The sequence below is a fragment of the Nycticebus coucang genome, chromosome 8, assembly GCF_027406575.1.
Source record: "Nycticebus coucang isolate mNycCou1 chromosome 8, mNycCou1.pri, whole genome shotgun sequence".
Taxonomy (NCBI): domain Eukaryota; kingdom Metazoa; phylum Chordata; class Mammalia; order Primates; family Lorisidae; genus Nycticebus; species Nycticebus coucang.
In genome coordinates this window covers 10,681,118-10,699,882 of record NC_069787.1, presented here as the reverse complement: position 1 = coordinate 10,699,882, position 18,765 = coordinate 10,681,118, and the positions used below count along the sequence as shown (strand labels likewise).

The 18,765-nt window shown below is 38.4% G+C and overlaps 1 protein-coding gene across 3 annotated transcripts in view; it reads right to left on the bottom strand.

Moving 5' to 3' along the window:
• RAD18 (RAD18 E3 ubiquitin protein ligase) overlaps positions 1–16,450 on the bottom strand; it is a 113,703-nt gene extending 97,253 nt beyond the window's left edge. For 2 of the 3 annotated variants that reach the window (XM_053599344.1, XM_053599343.1), the window contains exons 1-4: positions 16,303–16,444; positions 10,278–10,359; positions 6,748–6,809; positions 5,503–5,573 (exon numbers count right to left, since the gene is read on the bottom strand). In XM_053599344.1, the coding sequence (XP_053455319.1) occupies positions 5,503–5,573; positions 6,748–6,809; positions 10,278–10,359; positions 16,303–16,353 (266 nt within the window). In that variant the 5' untranslated portion in view covers positions 16,354–16,444. Of the gene's footprint in view, positions 1–5,502; positions 5,574–6,747; positions 6,810–10,277; positions 10,360–16,302 lie in introns of all 3 variants that reach the window. The other variant, XM_053599342.1, reaches the window with a different exon arrangement.
• Positions 16,451–18,765: the final 2,315 nt, after the last annotated feature.

The following is an 18,765-nucleotide window of genomic DNA, read 5'->3' as shown; positions in this document are numbered from 1 at the left end:
AGGGCAGTGGTGCAATCACAGTTTACTGCAACCTCAAACTCCAGGGTTCACAGATCCTCCTGCCTCAGCTGCCCAAGTAGTTGGGGTTATAGGCACACTCTACCGCACCTGGCTAATTTTTCTTTTTCTTTTTTTTTTTTGTGGTAGAGATGGGGCTTTACTATATGCCTAAGCTGGTCTCAAACTCCTAACCTCAAGCGATCTTCCAGCCTCAGCTCCCAAAGTGCTAGAATTACTGTGCTGGGCCAATACTTGAAACTCACAGGGGTGTCCAACCTGAGGCCCTGGGCCACATGCAGATTATTTGATGATTGTTTCATTTATCTGTGGTGTTGGATATTGCAAAAAGTATGCACTGACTTTTCTTGTGCTCATCAGTTTTCATTAGTGTTTGCATATTGAATATGTGGCCCAAGCAACTCTAATTGTTCCAAAGTACAAATAGAAAAGAAAAAAGGTCGGACATTGCTGCTAGAAGGTCAGAGAAGGCCTCAGTGAGAAGATGACCCAGACAAACAGAATCCAAAGAAAATGGAGCTAAGAATGAGCCCAAAGAAACCATGTAGCTCTCTGAGGAAACACTATTTCACCTAGAAATAATAGCAAGTACAAAGTCTCTACTGTCAGGATACAGTTAACAACTTTGAGAAATAAGGGAGGCATGACAAATGGAATACACAAAGGGAGAGATTTTGCAGAGACCAGAGGACTGTCGCTGAGCAAACTTAGGCTTTTGCTCTGAGATGGAGAACTACCACCGGACGGTTTTAAGCATAACATGACTTTTTATTTTAAACGAATCACTATGGTTGCTATCCTCAGGAAATACTACAAGAGGGCAAATGCAGAAATAAGAACACCACAAGGAAGTAATCAGAGTAATATAGAATGTCACTGTCCTGGACCAGGATGATATTGGCAGGGAGAAGAAAAGCAGTCAGATCCAAAGGATTTACCAATGGATTCACAGATTAAATAGTATAAAAGAGATGGGTCAAGGATGACTCCAAGGGTGCTGACCTGAGTAAGTGAAAGAGAGTTCCGTTTTAGAAATGTTAAGCAAAAGTTACACTTAAAAGGTCCCAGTATAGATGTGAGATAAGCAGTTGGATATACAAATATCAAGTTTGGGGGAAAGATCCAGCTGAAGACATAAATTTGGATGCCATGAATGTACAAACAGCATTTAAAACCATGAAACTGTTTATGACAATTCTTATACCTTAAAAATGAGCTGGGTAAAAATATCCGTTCCAAAATTGACGTTCTGACTTAAACTGGTAAAGTTGCTTAATTTTCATCATCCCTATGATTGTGTATTAAAGTGAGTTGGTATTAAAATGCCTGATAGCACTCAGATATCTTTTTAATGAATTATGAATTTTCAGAACTGTAAAGACCCTTAAAGATGAATCAATATACTCACTTTTACAGATGAATAAATAAAATCTCAAAAAAGTGTATTGATGGGCGGCGCCTGTGTCTCAGTCGGTAAGGCGCCGGCCCCATATACTGAGGGTGGCAGGTTCAAACCCGGCCCCGGCTGAATTGCAACCAAAAAAATAGGCAGGCATTGTGGCAGGCGCCTGTAGTCCCAGCTACTCGGGAGACTGAGGCAAGAGAATCACTTAAGCCCAGGAGTTGGAGGTTGCTGTGAGCTGTGTGATGCCTTGGCACTCTACCCAGGGCCATAAAGTGAGACTCTGCCTCTACAAAAAAAAAAAAAAAAGTGTATTAATTTGTTCAAGCTCGCCCAGCTAATAAGGAAGGGGCATACACACAGGATCCCAGATCTTGTTGTGAATAAGTAACTTTGACTTAATAAAGTATAGAAAAATCTTGCCCATTTGTTAACTACAGAATAATCTTACCTCTTCAGAATGTAGTTAAGAATGAAGAGTCAAAATAGGCCCTTGAGTATATGTGGGCAGCCATAAAATCTATGCAATCAAGCCCACGTACTTCAGTAACTAAAATTTCCCGCAATGCTTGTTTTCATCTGAAAACATGCAAACAAGTAGTCTAGAACTATTTATTCAGTTAAACAGGCAGAGGACCATCAAGCACAAATTCTTATCAGCATTTTAGGTAGACAAAAATAAATATTTATTCAATGCAGCAGGTTCTTAAGAACATCATTTTAAATAAAACTAAGTCAAGAAAAAAAAACACATGTTCTTTAAAAATAAAAGCCACAGGCCAGAAGAAACTGTAAGAGCTACACGTCAGTCTTATCTCTGAAAACCTCTGAAATTATTTCCAATATCCTTTTATTATTCATTTTAGAATATTAAATTTTAAAAAATCATAATGGTACATAAAATGGCAATGATAGATGAGAAAGATAAGGAGAAATAAAATCAATAAACAAAACAAATATCTTACATTTTAATCATAAGATTAAACTTCCTCCCTCATCAATCTTAAAACAGAGGTTAAGTAAATAATGAAATTGATTAGCATAAATTTCATCCCTACTAACTTTGCAAATGAAGTACCTTAGCAGTTTATACATGACAAATGTCCAAGAAATGTTTACCACAAGGACGATGCAAATAAGAACGGCAATTTCAAGAAGGCAAACAAAGGGAGAAGCAAATGATAAAACTATCCCTACATCTGCAAAGAATGTTTCCCATGCCAAATAATTAAATAGCCTATTCCTTTGGGAGGGAACGAGAGAAGAGAGCTCAACTATTCTAAGTTACCAAAAGGTCTGTGAACCCAAAGATAATAATCACTTCTCTTCAAAAAATAGATGCTGTTATTTGCAGATCTCCCTTTTTCTTAGTAGGGCGGTTGTTATGCTTTCAGTACCAGCTAAGGAAAAAAAATACACCTTGAGATACAACCTTATTATCTCATATTAAATCAACAGCCAATAAATTCCTTTGTAAAGACATAGCCCCATCTCTTGACTTCCAAGACAAACTGGTGAAGGACTTTAAAATAAGAAAAGCAATAACATTAATTATAAGAATCAGAGAATTTCAGAGTTTCCTAATGTAGGAAAGTATACCATCTTTTTTTTCTTTTTTTTTTTTTTTGAGACAGAGTCTCACCATGTTGCCCTCGGTAGAGTACTGTGGCATCATAGCTCACAGCAACCTCAAACTCTTGGGCTCAAGGGATTCTCTTGCCTCTGCCTCCCAAGTAGCTGGAACTACAGGAGCCCACCACAATGCCCGGCTATTTTTTTGTTGCAGTTGTCATTGTTGTTTAGCAGGCTCAGGTCTAGTTTGAACCCAACAGCCTCGATGAATGTGGCTGGCACCCTAACCACTGAGCTACGGGCACCGAGTCATATACATCTTTTTACAACCTTGCTTAAGGAAATAATACAGTTCAGAGTACAACTGGCTCCCAGTATCTGCTAGTTCCACATTGATGAATTAAAGCAACCATGGATTGAAAATACAGTAGAACCTCTATAGTTGCCACCTCCTTCACTGACCACCTCCTCAAACTGACCTAATTTTCGTAGACCAGACATGCACTACATGTACATATCAATACAGTAGGCCCAGCTCCTTGTGTTGACCTACATACGTTGACCAGTTTGTTACAGTCCCTTAAGCAGTCAACTTACAGAGGTCCTACTGTATTAAAAAAACAAATAACAATACAACAATAAAAACGCAAATTTTAAAATATGATGTAACAAATATTTACAAAGCATTTATGTTGTATTGGGTATTATAAATAATCTAGAGATGAATTTAAGTATATAGGGATATGTGCACAGATTATATGCAAATGTTATAACATTTTATGTAAGGCATTTGAGCTTCCAAATATTTTGGTATCCTCAGGAGTCCTGGAACCAATTCCCTAAAAATACTAAGGGAAGACTGCATTAAACTTAATCATTTTCAGGATGTAACCAATGAAACATGAAATTCTATTGGAAGAAATCTGTTTTTATGTTTGAAAGCAACGTAAGGTACCTCCATAGTGTTCCGACAAGCCTGAAAGGCGTGTATAGTCATGTGCCACATGACGACTTTTCAGTCAGTAACAGACCAAATAAACACTAGTGGTCCGATTAAGATGAGAGAACTAAAAAATGCTTATCCCCTCTGATATCTTGATGATTCCAATCCTGTGTAGGCCTAAGCTAATGTGTGTGTTTGTATCTTCATTTTACAAAAAAAGTTTAATAAGTAAACAATAAATAATTTTTTAAATAAAGCTTATAGAATAAGGGCATAAAGAAAACATTTTTTGTACAGCTGTGTAATATGTTTGTGTTTTAGGCTACACGTTAATTTTTAAAAGTTAAAATGTTTTAAAACATGTATAAGTAAAAAAGTTAAATTCCACTTACTTAATTTATTATTGAAGAAATATTTATTTTATAAACTAAATACACAGTGTTAGTAAAGTCTACAGTAGTGGACAGTAATGCCCTGGGTCTTCACATTCACTCATCACTCACTCTCCTGGTGCAACTTTCCGTCCTGTAATCTCCATTCATGATAAATCCCCTATGCAGGTGTACCATTTTTTACCTTTAATATCCTATTTTTACTGTACCTACAATATTCAGTATAGTAACATGCTATTTGTAGCCTGGGAACAAGAGGCTATACTATGTAGCCTAGGTATGTAGTAGGCTATACCATCTAGGTTTGTTTAGTACACTGTCATGTTCACACAATGACAAAGTAACCTAATGACACATTTCCGAGAATAAATCCCTACTGTTAAACAACACATGACTGTACTTAAGTATGGAGGTCCTAGACTATTATCTAAATACAATATGTTCTTAATAAAAATTCTTACTTGACTTGCATGATTAAGACTAAAAATAATTCAAGATATTGTTTGTAAAACAAGCCTTTTAATATTTTTTTGGGTAACCAAACTCACACATGCATGCATTTGACAGCAACAAAGTAAAGCTGCAAATCTGAGCTTTATAAAATACAATCAAGTAAGTATTTCACATGGCACATCGTTTAATACATCTCGAATAACTCTTAAGAATTAGTGGATTAATATATAACACAACCAACTACAGATATGTGTACATACATGGGTTAACACACACATATACACACATACATATGTATATATATACAACCAAGCTCTGTCCACTTAGCGGGCCTAGAGCAATGACACCCCAGTAGAAACAAGCATTCTCTGTCCCAGTTTATGGTTTCCAAATAACATTCTCCAATAAAAGGAGCTCTTTGGAGAAATGATTCATTCTAGAGCCAGGGCAACAAAATACAAGACAAACAAAGAGTGACATACCACCCAAAAGTAAAGAAATCCTCACATTTGCATTTTAACTCTTAATTGTTCTTTATAATGGGAGAATTTCTGTTAAGAAATAAAATCTTATTACTATTAGGTTTTCCACTGTCACCTCTCTTCATTTTGACTCAAAACATGCAACACTGCGTTTCCTAATCCAAAAGTGCACAGAGTAAAGTGGAAACACATATAAAAGGCAAAAGTAGTTAGAGGTTAGTCACAAAATAAAAACCATACCGTGCAAAATTCAAGCTTTTTACCAGTTCGTCTAATATGCGGTTATTTTTTAGGTCCGGCTCTGTAACAGTCTAGGAAAAAAAAAAAAAAAAGGTCAAAAACAATCATTAACTTGTCATAATCTTGTTTTTGAAAATGTCTGACCCATCCTCCTGAGTTTCTCCATTCCACTAAGTCTTCCAAGAAAGCCTTGAAATAAATTTCATTTATCTCATACAAATATGGAATTTTAAAATAGTGAATCAGTATCTGCTGACTAGAAGTCTAATAAAAGCTCTCCAAAGAGCCTGTTAAAATCACATACACTTTGTACTAAGACAATACCTAACACGAGCAAGAATCTTTCTTCACAGTGCTAGCACTCAGCTTTCCCAAAAATTTCTCCTGAAAAACAGAAGAAAAATGCTCCTTTAAGTAATAACATTGGAAGAGGTATTAAGTGTTCATGGAGAGTTCAAAAACAAGATTGGTTTTCAGGAATACAAGACAAAAATGACAAATCCAGTACTTATTTAGCATGAATAATACACAGTTTATCTCAGCAATGATATCATCTTGACAAAGGCACTTTCGCACAGTTGTAAAGATTTGAGGTTTGTGAAACAAACTGAACAATTTTTTACACAGAGAAATAGTTCAGAGAAGTTCGATGACATCCTGACACAATTACCAGCCAAACTAGCCAACCCCTCTAGATAGTCCCAATGTCCTTTCTGTCAGACCTCACAGTCTAATTTCCTTTCCACTTATGTTTAATTTCCTTTTAGTCTACCATTGCACCTGTTACCACTACTTGAAAAGTTTCAGGAACTATAATAACAAAATTTCTAAGTGTTTTCCCTGAGGATCTGGTTTGGAAAGAGATAATGCTACCTGTTACACTGGGTTAAGCCCAAGGACCATGAATCTTTGCCTTCTGCACAAATACTAGACAAGTCCTTTGCAAATGACTAATCTTAGCTTCAGAGTTTTCACCAAAGGTGGGAAATAATAAAAACATAGGAGCCAGAAAAACATGGGTTATAATAATTTAAAAGTGCTGTGTCCTGGCTCTTAAAATTAGTTTTTTACTTCCTAAAATACATTTAGATTATGATCAATCTTAATGGAAAATTCAACAAAGCCCAGTTCTCCCTACATGTGCTTCAGAAGTACTTCAGTAGCTACACATCTTCTCCTGGGCTCTTGTGTGTAAAGTAGAAATACTTGCACCAATCAATAAGTTAGAAAAAAAGAAAAACTCACCACACAACAAGTTGGACACTGAGTTTTATAGGATAGAAATTTTCTTATACAGAGAGAACAGTCTGCAAAAACACAAAATACAACACATTAAATTAATTAAGTAATACAGGAATCTGACTTCTAACAAAATCTGACTTAACCCCTAGAGAATTTCCATCATCTAGGGCAGTGGTTCTCAGCCTTCCTAATGCTGGGACCCTTTAATACAGTTCCTATGGGTCGCAACCCACAGGTTGAGAACCGCTGATCTAGGGAGTATTTTTTTTCAATGCACAAAACTGAGTCATGAAGGCCCCTGACTTTATTGATCTAAAAAACATCACAAGGACACTGTTAGGGTATATTATCATAGCTTTAAATGTCTAGTACTTTCTAATATATGCTCATTTACACATGTAATTAAATAGCATTTTTAGGAAAGGGAAATATATCAAATATAATGATCCCTAGGCTATCACAACTCCATGATAAACATTTATCACTCTCTGTGTACTCTACCTGCAAAACACAGGAAACGCATAAGCTAGACCTGGGCTGGGTATTGGATAAATATGCTAGACATTTTCTCTACTGCCTACCATTCAAAGATATGTACACATACATATTTTGAAATAAGATATATACACTTAAGATATAATATATTCCCAGGCTATCAAATTAGGCTATCTGTAAATGATAGCCATCATCCCACATTTAACAAGCATTTTTGTGGCAAGCACTAAGAAAAGAACACTATATAAGGGAAGGTTCTTGACTTCAAGGTGCTAACAAAGTAGTGACGCAATTACAACACAATTCAATATAAATCCTAACAATTTAAGCAGGAAATAGGCATAAAACTAAATTTGCCACACACTCAAGACAGTATAAAACACCATCCCAGTCAAAGAAAAAGCAGAAGTGACTGGCCCCCTGTTTAAAAAGTTTGAGGACCTCTGCTTTACCCAGGAAAACCAAAGAGCATCAAGCAGAATAAATGCCAAAATAAACAAATAAATTAAAAAAAAACCCAAATCAGATGATATGCCACTATACCTTAGCATATCATATTCAAAAAACAGAAAATTGAAGATTAAGGGAACAATTTCAAAAGAAGCTAGGGGATAAAACATCTTGCCTAGAGAGGAGCAAAAATAAGAATTACATGTGACTTCTCCTCACTAACTCCAGAAGCAAAAACAGAGTACAGTGAAATATTAAAAGAAAAACACCACTGTAAAAACAACACATATATAAAATTGTATGTCCTAGGCAGCACCTATGGCTCAGTCAGTAAGGCGCCGGCCCCATATACCGAGGGTGGCGGGTTCAAACCCGGCCCCGGCCAAACTGCAACCAAAAAATAGCCAGGCGTTGTGGCGGGCGCCTGTAGTCCCAGCTGCTTGGGAGGCTGAGGCAAGAGAATCGCTTAAGCCCAGGAGTTGGAGGTTGCTGTGAGCTGTGTGATGCCATGGCACTCTACCGAGGGCCATAAAGTGAGACTGTCTCTACAAAAAAAATAAATAAATAAATAAAAATAAATTAAAAAAAAAAATTGTATATCCTGTGAAAATATTCTTCAAAAGTGAACGAGAAAAAAGGATTTCTCAGACAAATAAAAATTGAAGGAATCAATTGCCAGTAAACCTGTTTTGCAAAAAATTCTAAAATAAAAAGTTCTTCATACATGATTCTCACATCTTATAGAAACTCCACAATCTACATAAAAAAGGAAGAGTACTGGAAAAGAAATAAGTGAAAGTAAGATAAAAACTTTCATCTTTCCTGTTAATTTACTAGATAAATTTATATAAAATAACACAACAAAGCATTTGTTATGTATGTTTATATGCATATACATGCATAAAAAGTAGCACAATTAAGTTCTCCAACTCACCCTAGAAGAAGTCCTACATACTTCACTGCTGCATATCACTATGGTCACCCTAAGATGTATTCCCCTTGGGGAGCTCTGCATCAACACCAGTGCCTCATCCAGCCTTTAAAGGAGTTTTTCTAGGATTGAGTTTGCTCTCTTAATTGACAATGCTGGTACAACAAAAGCTCTAATAGCAATTCCAGAAAAAGAGTTCCAAAATTGATTTGAAGGGTGGACTAAGTGCTGGTGTCAGTATATAGTTTCCCAAGGATAGGACTTAGAAGGTAACCATGATGATACTGAGCAACGAGGAATGTCGCACTTTTACTAGGATGAGTTCACAAACTTAATTGTCAGTCCCTGTATTGAAACAACACCCAAACTTATCTCGGTTTTTAATGTGAATCTGGCTGGGCTGGAAGGAAACTATCACGTATGAAGGACCTATAATGTGCCAGACACCGATTTCTGCACATTTAATTCCCACGACCATTTTCCAATGTAGGAATTACTGACCAGATATTTACATTTAAAGAAATGTTAACCAAAGGTACACATATCCACCTCATATCTGCACTAAGAGTTAAAACTACATACACATAAACTGCCATCCTCTTAGGTCTTCTCTACAGAAACTTTTCCCCAATGGTACTACCCACTAAAACCATATTTTAAGCCTAATTTGACTGGTTTTTAACTTTACAAGACAAATTAACTTGAAAATAGAGAACAAGAAAGATCACCAACCTAAATAATCCATAAACTGGACAGCTCCTGAACAAAGATAGGCTAACCCCCATATGCTAAATACCTCAAGCTACAATATGAAAAATGTTTATATAATTGACTCAAAGAAAGAAAAATGTTCATATACGTCACTCAAATTCCAATATGAATCTTCCCAGCATAACACAGCAGTTAAATTATAAAACTGCCTATAACACTCTTCAATGGCAGAATTCTCCCATGGGGAAATATTCATATTGCTACAGATTTTTAAAATTTGAAATTCTATAAACAACAAGTAACTACTTGGTCGAACCACCTATCTGTTACTATGCTAAAAACAAAAATTCTGAAATTTAACATGTAAAAGTACTTGACAAAAAGCCACACATTGTGACCAAAATTTTTATTTTATAGGATAAATGCTATAAAAGTCGTAAAAATATCCAAGGGGAATGTGGTAGAAAAAATAGGAGCCTTGGCTTGGCGCCCGTAGTTCAGCAGTTAGGGTGCTGGCCACATATACCGGGGCTGGTGGGTTCGAACCCAGCCAGGCCAGCTAAACAACAATGATGACAACAATAAAAAAAAAATAGTGGGCGTTGTGACAGATGCATGTAGTCCCAGCTACTTGGGAGGCTGAGGCAAGAGAATCGCTCAAACCCAAGAGTTTGAGGTTGCTGTGAGCTGTGATGCCACAGCACTCTACCAAGGGCACCATAGTGAGATTCTGTCTCAAAAAAGAAAAAAAAGAAAGAAAGAATATAGGAGACTTGTAAAAACTTCAATATTCAAGAGGGAGGTAATGAAAAAGACCTTGTGAAAACTTCAAGATAGAGGAGCTAAAGGTGAGAAATGAATATGTGTACTTACCTTTATTGTTAAATTAACACTACCTTCTGTAAAACTTACAATTTACTAATTCACAGAAACGAAACATACTTACAGTTATGTGAACATTGAGGAATTATCATTGCAATGTTAAAATATTCAAAGCAAATTCCACAACGAAGCAAATCATCTATTGTCTGAAATGCAAAAAACACATACATACATATCAGAATATATACATATCAGAAAGACACCAAGATTGGAAGGTCTGGGGCGGCTCCTGTAGCTCAAGGAGTAGGGCGCCAGTCCCAAATGCTGGAGGTGCCGGGTTCAAACCCAGCCCCGGCCAAAAACCACAAAAAAAAAAAAAAAAGATTGGAAGGTCCACCACAGAACTTTTCTCTCCATTCACTAAAAAATTCATTCAGTAACATATCGTTGTCAAATATACATAAGTAAAAGCTAACTCCAGATAAAGTGCAAAGGGATCTTGACGAACAGAGGGAAAAACTCCCTTTTATGACTCTTCCACATTTAACCTCAGGTTATCCACATTGCTTTAGCTAGATAAAGCTGATACTGCAGATCCCTATGCCATACTGCAAGCCATTTCTGGTCCTCTTCCCACATGTTCCCAGCTTTTCCTCCAAGTCTCCTCTTCAGAATTCACGCCCTAGTCACTGTTGGGTGAAAGGTACCAGTAACACTAGCTACACACAGGTGAAGAACCGAATCAGAGCCTATTAAAGCCCAATATTAGAAATTACCTAATTAAAAATCCTACTTCACAAATAAGGAAGCATATCCAGAGCAGGCACACAGTGCTGGCATGAGTCCAGCAAAAACCAAAATTCCTATCTCCCCACTGGCAGTCCAGTGCTTTCCGCATGTTACTACCACACAGTGAAGCCAAATGAGGAAGCCCTGGAAATAGCTGGGGCCAGTGACAGCAGAGGAAGGTGAAGAAGTGGACAATCTGCAAAGTCACATAGACGCATTCTAGAATGCAATCTGAACAGAAAAGGACCATTCTTGCTATTCTAAAATCTTTTAAATCATTTAAAACACAATGTTATGCCAAAAAAATAGCCGGGCGTTGTGGCGGGCGCCTGTAGTCCCAGCTACTCGGGAGGCTGAGGCAAGAGAATCGCGTAAGCCCAGGAGTTGGAGGTTGCTGTGAGCTGTGTGAGGCCACGGCACTCTACCGAGGGCCATAAAGTGAGACTCTGTCTCTACAAAAAAAAAAAAAAACACAATGTTATTCCATCCAACAGAATACCGACCAGTTTTTTTTTAAAAGAAAAAGCTCTCTTTTGTATTGATATGAATGAAAAGATTGCTGAGATGAGAAAACGATTGGTATGCTACCTTTTGTTTAAAAAGGAGGGGTAAGAATGTATTTTTTATCATATTTATAAAGAAATTCTAAAAAAGATACATAAGAAAAGATACATAATAACTAACAGTCACTAAGGGTTAGAGAACTAGACAAGTGAAGAGGAACCATGGTGGGAGGGAAACTTTTATTTTCCATTTTATGTATTTTTTGAACCATGTGAATCTATTAGCTAAATTTTAAAAATTTAAACAAAAAATGCTAATGTCACTAATGGTCCATGTGATGAAATATTATATAGCCATTAAAAAACATTCTTTCAAAGAATAATGCCACAGAAAAATGTTCATGTTTTAATAGGTAACTTTTTTTTTTGAGACAGAGCCTCAGGCTATTGCTCTAGATAGAGTGCCATGGTGTCACAGCTCATAGCAACCTCCAACTCCTGGGCTTAAAGGATTCTCTTGCCTCAGCCCCCTGAGTAGCTAAGACTACAGGTGCCCGCCACAACTCCCGGCTATTTTTTGGTTGTAGTTGTCATTGTTTGGCAGGCCCAGGCCAGATTTAAACCTGCCAGCTCTGGTGTATGTGGCTGGCACCTTAGCCATTTGAGCTACAGGCAAGGAGCCATAGGTAACTTTTTAAAGTCAGAAACCATATCTATAGCAATAATACATAATAATGGCAACTCTGTACTTTAATCTTCATAACAATCTTAACAAAGTCCATAGCATCAGTATCCCAGTTTTAAAGATAAAGGCTGGCTTGGCGCCTGTACCTCAAGCAGCTAAGGGGCCAAACACATACACCAGAGCTGGCAGGTTTGAATCTGGCCCAGGCCTGCCAAACAACAATGACATCTGCAACCAAAAAATAGCCGGGCATTGTGGCGGGAGCCTGTAGTCCCAGCTACTTGGGAGGCTGAGGCAAGAGAATCGCTTAAGCCTAGAAGTTGGAGGTTGCTGTGAGCTGTGATGCCATAGCACTCTACCCAGGGCAACAGCTTGAGGCTCTGTCTAAAAATAATAATAATAATAAATAAAATAAAGATAAAGGCTATAGGATTCCTGAGTGGCTGGGTCAAACACAAAAAATTGACTCTGAGGTGATCCCAAACTTTAAATGTACAAAAACTGAAGGAAAATAAGATAAAAGCTTTAACAATAATTATCTCTGGGTGGTAGAATTACGAGCAATTTTCACTTTCTCCTTTATCTTACTCTGAATTTTAATTTTTCTCTACTGTGTACAACATTACATATATAATTGGTCAAAAACAATAAATTTTTGTTACAGTAAAATCAGGGAAATAAACATTAAATGCCACAATCTTCCATTATTCTGGATAAAAACTACCACAGACACAAAAAGCTAAAGGGTTATGTTGAAGATCAGTTAAGAGCAAAGGCAAGACCAGAGTCAGAACCAGTCCATTACACTTTCTTATCTATGCCATCCTTATCACAAGACAAAGTGATTCTGAAAGGCCTGCAGAGCACAATTTGTGGAAGGTGACCTGGCACTAGATGAGCTATAACTTCCTTGTACAAATTTCCAGTCATGCTATTCCGAGACAGCAACATGCGCATCACACTGTGCCTCAACCAAAAAGAAAAGAAAAGAGAAGAATAACAATGCCAGAAGAGAGAGTGGTCAGTAGATACCCCAGGATTTATTTCTTTAGAGAGAAAGCACAAGGGGGAAGCAAAAAATGGGTGAAAAGACAATAATTATAAAACTATTCTTAAGTCTTGGGGGTTACAGATCTCTCTGAAAACTGGATGGAAACTATGAACTCCCTTCTCAGAAAAACATACATGCAGACAAAAATTTTATAAATAATTTGAGACTCCAAAGTTTTTCCATGGATCCTAGGTTAGGAACCACAGATTCTGAGTCAGATTTCTATTCAATAGAAGAAAAAACTTTGAACAGTCAAATCTGCTTTTGGAAGCAAATAGTTCTTTGACCCTGGAGGGGTTGAAACAAAAATTAGATTAAAAAAAAAAATCAGCAGATATGTTATAAGAGGGATTAAAATACTAGAGGGAGCTGACTTTCCAACTTTAAGATTCCATTAATTCTAATGTGAGCGAAATACAGGCTCACTCGACTCTCTGGTTGAACACACCCTCTAGTGCTGAACTCTACATTTAATGCTGTGGTGAGGTATCGAAGATAGAGAAGATGTGGAACCTGCCTCCAAAGAAGACTAAAGTCATGAGAGTATGTGCAATATGCTTAAATCTACACATTTAAGCAGGACCTCTACAGGCTACAGAGCTCTTTCACTCTATTTATCTAATTTGATGTTTTTCTTAATAGTTATACTTTTTTATTTTTTTTATTTCAGGTTAATATGAGGGAACATGCAATTAGGTTACAAAGTTTGCTTTTGTAAGGTTAAAGTCCAAATTGTAGCCGTGTCCTTCGTCCAGGAAGTGTGCCATATACCTGTGCAATGTACCTCTTTCCCTCCCCCCCCACTTGAACTTAATTGATCTTTTCTCTCATGTGAGCATGCAGTTGTTAATCTACTAGTTTCAATTTAGTACTAAGTACATGTGATGCTTGCTTTTCCATTCTTAAGATACTTCACTTACGAGAATGTTCTCCAATGCCTCCAGGTTGTTAAGAAAAGATACAGGCGACCGTAGCTCAGTGGTTACAGTGCCAGCCACATGCACCAAGGCTGGCAGGTTCCAGCCCGGCCCAGGCCTGCTAAACAACAATGACAACTGCAACAAAAAAATAGTCAGGCGTTGTGGTGGGCGCTTGTGGTCCCAGCTACTTGGGAGGCTAAGGCAAGAGAATTGCTTAAGCCCAAGAGTTTGAGGTTGCTGTGAGCTGTGATGCCACGGCATTCTACCCAGGGCAACATAGTGAGACTCTGCCTCAAAAAAACAAAAACCTTCTTTTTATAGCTGAATAGTATTCCATGGCATACATATACCACAATTTATTAATCCATTCATTAAGGGCAATGGGTTGTTTCCACATCTTTACAATTGTAACAATTCGTTATTCACAACAACAAATGAAAAGGGGAGAGAAACGTTTAGCACATGGTAAGTGCTAATAATAATAAAGATATATATTTTTTACATAACATTAGTTGAATGCTTACCACATTCTGTATACTTTCAATCTATTAGCACATAATTTTTGAGCACCCACTTTACATCAAGATCAGTACACACATAGATCAACTCAGTTAAATAACTTTATCAATTGTTTATTTTTACCTCTAATTTATATTAATAATTAAGGAAATTCAGGCTCAGAGAAGTAACTGACTCAAAGGTAATATAATTAATAAAATGCAAAAACCAGATTTAACCAGAATCACCGGAACTCAAATCTATGCCCTTCTGCATTGTATCTTGGTGCCAAGGAGACCACAACGTCAAAACCACAGGTTTCTTGATCCTTCTACAATGTCGGCTTCTCACCATAGGAATATTTCAAGTCCCCAAGCACTGTAGATGGCATTAATGACAACAGGTTGAACAAAGCCCTCTTCTTCATTTAGCCTTCACTTAAATCCTCAAGGTCAGCAGAACAGATACTATAATCCTCAAGTTCACAAAACATAGGAACAGGAGGAGCAAGTTATCTTACCCACAGTCACAAACAGAAATAATCACAGAGCAAGAAGAAAAACCAAGCAAACAATTCTCAGCCAGCACAGAAAAGTACAACTGCTCTTGAGCAAACCTATCAGGAATCCAGGGCCCACCAGAATCCAGGGCCCGCCACTCCTGTTAAGGGAAACTGGTGTGCCTTGCGGAAACCAAGTGGCCACAAAAATGTTACTAAAATAAAATAATTCAGTGAAATGAAAGACTAGTGCTTGAGTCCTGATATTTTAAAGGACAGAGAGGTGAGCAATTATTAGAGCAGAGTTAGAACATTTGCGGGGAGTTGGAGCAGTATGTTAGGGCAAACCAGCCCTTGGCTTAAAGAGTTATGAGAGGAAATGAAAGGGCATAAAAAAAGAGGCTTCTTCCATGACTCAGCAATGGAACATATTCTTCTTAACAAAATATCTCAAGAATGGAAGAAAAAGTATCCAATGTACTCAGCCCTACTATGAAACCAATTTATAGCTTGAAAGCTATAACCCAATTACAGCCCAAGAAGAAGGGGAGAGGGAGGAGAGAGGAGGGGGGAGGATGGGTGGAGGGAGGGTAATTGGTGAGATCACACCTACGGTGCATCTTACAAGGGTACATGTGAAATTTACTAAGTATTGAATATAAACGTCTTAACAGAATAACTAAGAAAACGCCGTGAAGGCTATGTTAACCAGTTTGATGAAAATATTTCAAATTGTATATAAAATATTTCAATTGTATATAATACCCCATGACTGCATTAATGTACACAGCTATGGTTTAATTAAAAAAAAAAAAGGCTACCCACTTGGCGACGTAATTAAACAAATATTATTTGATACAATGTCCACCAAAATAACGTCCGGGTCACTGTTTACATTAGTGCTTGGCACATGCTTAACTCTCAAATAGCTGTAACTGTCATTGTTCTCGATGTTATTGTTACTGTTGTGAGTGAATCTCAGAATATTTGGCTCCATAAGACGGCCAACCTCAGCTCACCGTGAGGGACCGAGGTCAGTGGCTGTCTCTCCTCGGAGGAGGGAACTAGGGCCCTGAGCCACTCGATCGTTTAGTAACATAACAAAGCCGGGTCCTCAGGCCCAGTTCGCCGTTCGCGCCTCGTACCTTCTCATCCAGGCAGGGCTGGCCTCCCTTGGACACCCAGAAGCCCCCGAATCACTCACCTTCATGACCGCCAGGCCCGGAGGCCACCGAGGCTCAGCCAAGGAGTCCATGGTCGCAAGTGAAGACACTGGGGGTCCGCCACCCACTGGCCTCCGGCGTTCCACTACCACTCGAAATTCCCCGCGCAACTGCGCACGTCAGCAGTCGGCGCCGCCCCTGAGACGTAAGCGAAGCCTGCCGGAAGTTGTAGTACGTGGGCGGGGCTCCACCTAAGGTGCTTGCACTGCGCGTGCTCCAGGCTTCTGCCGCGCAACTCACGCGGAAGTTGAGTAATTAGAAGTCCCCAATTAAGTGTTAGGAAGAAACAGTCAAGGAATTCAACAAATCCGTGTTTTGCCAGATCTTTCAAGGTTAAGCTTAAGGTTAGCCTCAACTCTTGGATTGTTCTTCTTGACTGCTACAATGATCTGTCCCTGCTCTGACCAGTTTTTATATCCATGACTTCCTCCTTTTCAAATCACAACACTGTTGGGGAGGTAGTATGGTTGTCAGTTAACACAACGGGAAGTTATGGCCCCGAAAGTGAATTGTTTCCTTGAGTCTCACAGTGGCATTGACCAGATTCCAAATAGGGCCTCTGGGCTTTAAATAAAAGAGTTCCCTTCCCTCCCTCCCTTCTTTTATTTCTTTCTTCCTTCCTCTTTCCCTCCCTTCATCTCTCCCTCTCTCCATCTCTCCTTCTTTCCATTTCTCCCTCCCTCCAAGACCCCCTCCTCCATCTTTCCCTTCCTCCATTAAAATTAAAATTTTAATTTACAGTTAATTTCCTCAGAGAGAACCACCATTAACTTTGGCATACTGCCTTCCGGATATTACCTATGCAGACTGACAAATTCTTTGCTTGGCCGAACTTTGGTCAGGATACTGAACATTCTCCTAGGCCAATTTGTGCCCTTATAAAATCTAGTTTTAACCAAAAACCCTACTAAATCACTTTGGCAAGAAGCCCTACCCTTGATATCCAATCACCTTTGGTATCTGATGGATTCTTCAGCCCCTACCGTCCCCCACGTGATGTCTGATCACTCAGTCCTCTTCTCACTAAGAATCCTATTAAGTTGATTTAACCAGAGTCCCTTCTCACCCAATGTTTCGTCTTAATAATTTAAGACGCCAGGCCCGGAGGCGTCTCCTACCGTGCTCCTGGACTGTAAATTTCCATTTGCCCATGCTGTATTCAAAATTGAGCCCAATCTCCCCTTTTTGCAGGACCCAATTGAGGTGGTCCTATGGTGATGGTCCTGATTGCATCTTCTTTAGTATTAAAACGAGCATCATTGAATAATTTTTTAACAAGATACAAACAGATACTTTTTACCCCACAAGTATTATTATATTAAATGCATATCTCTGCCAACTTGGGCTTTTTTGTTGTTTGTCTAGTTAATTAACATCTTGAAATCTCTATGTTTGTGCATTTAGATTTACTTTATCTTTTTAACAGCTGCATAGTCCATAATATAGATGTATCACAATTTATCTAGTCCCCTATTAAGGGGCATTTAGATTGCTTCCAGATTTTCACTATTGCAAAGAGCCACAGTGAACACGCTATCTCTATAAATCTTGGAACACTTGAGCCAGGCTGTATGGGAGATGATTTGCTGTAAATGGAACTACCAGATCAACTTGTATGCTTTTTCAAAACTGATAAGTAGACCTAAAAATGATCCTCCAAAAAGGAGGTACTGATGTACTCTCACTCAGAGTATAAGAGTGCCTGTTAACCAAATATGAAGTGCTGACCAGCACACCACGCAGACTATCAGCTTATTCAGTTTTCATTCACTGCATTCTATAGGCCTCTGCTGCATCAAGTCTCATGGACGGCAAGCAGCACAGATGTTGCTCAGGACAGAACTCTGCAGCTTGCCATGCCACTATTGCCCTGAATGGTCCATATAGTCAACAAATCCTTTTTGTGTGTGTGTGTGGTTTTTGGCCGGGGCTGGGTTTGAACCCACCACCTCCGACATATGGGACCGGCGCCCTACTCCTTGAGCCACAGGCGCTGCCAACAAATACTTTTTAAATGCTTACAAGGGGCCAGGCCCTTGAGCTTTCCTGGGAAGTAGGCAGTTGAGGTTGTTATTGCCATTTTACAGATGAGGACCCTGAGGCTTAGCGAGGTTAAGACTGTACTCTTTTCATAAGGAACTTATGTCCCCTGAGCAAAAGCTGTACTCAGCTGGTTTGTCTCAGATTGTGCCCAAATACTCATTTGGTAATAATAATGATAGCCGTTTGGATAAAAGACTTTAATAGCTTATTATGCATTACAGCTGGCATTTGTTAGGCACTTAATATGCAAAGCATTGTTCTGCCTGTTTTTACACATATGCATTTATTTGACTTATTCACTAATTATTCAGATTTACTCTAACCAATTCAGGAAAGGAAAATAGGTAATTTGCCCAGGGCATGTGCTGGTAGTGAAAAAGAAAGGACTTGACTCAGGCTAA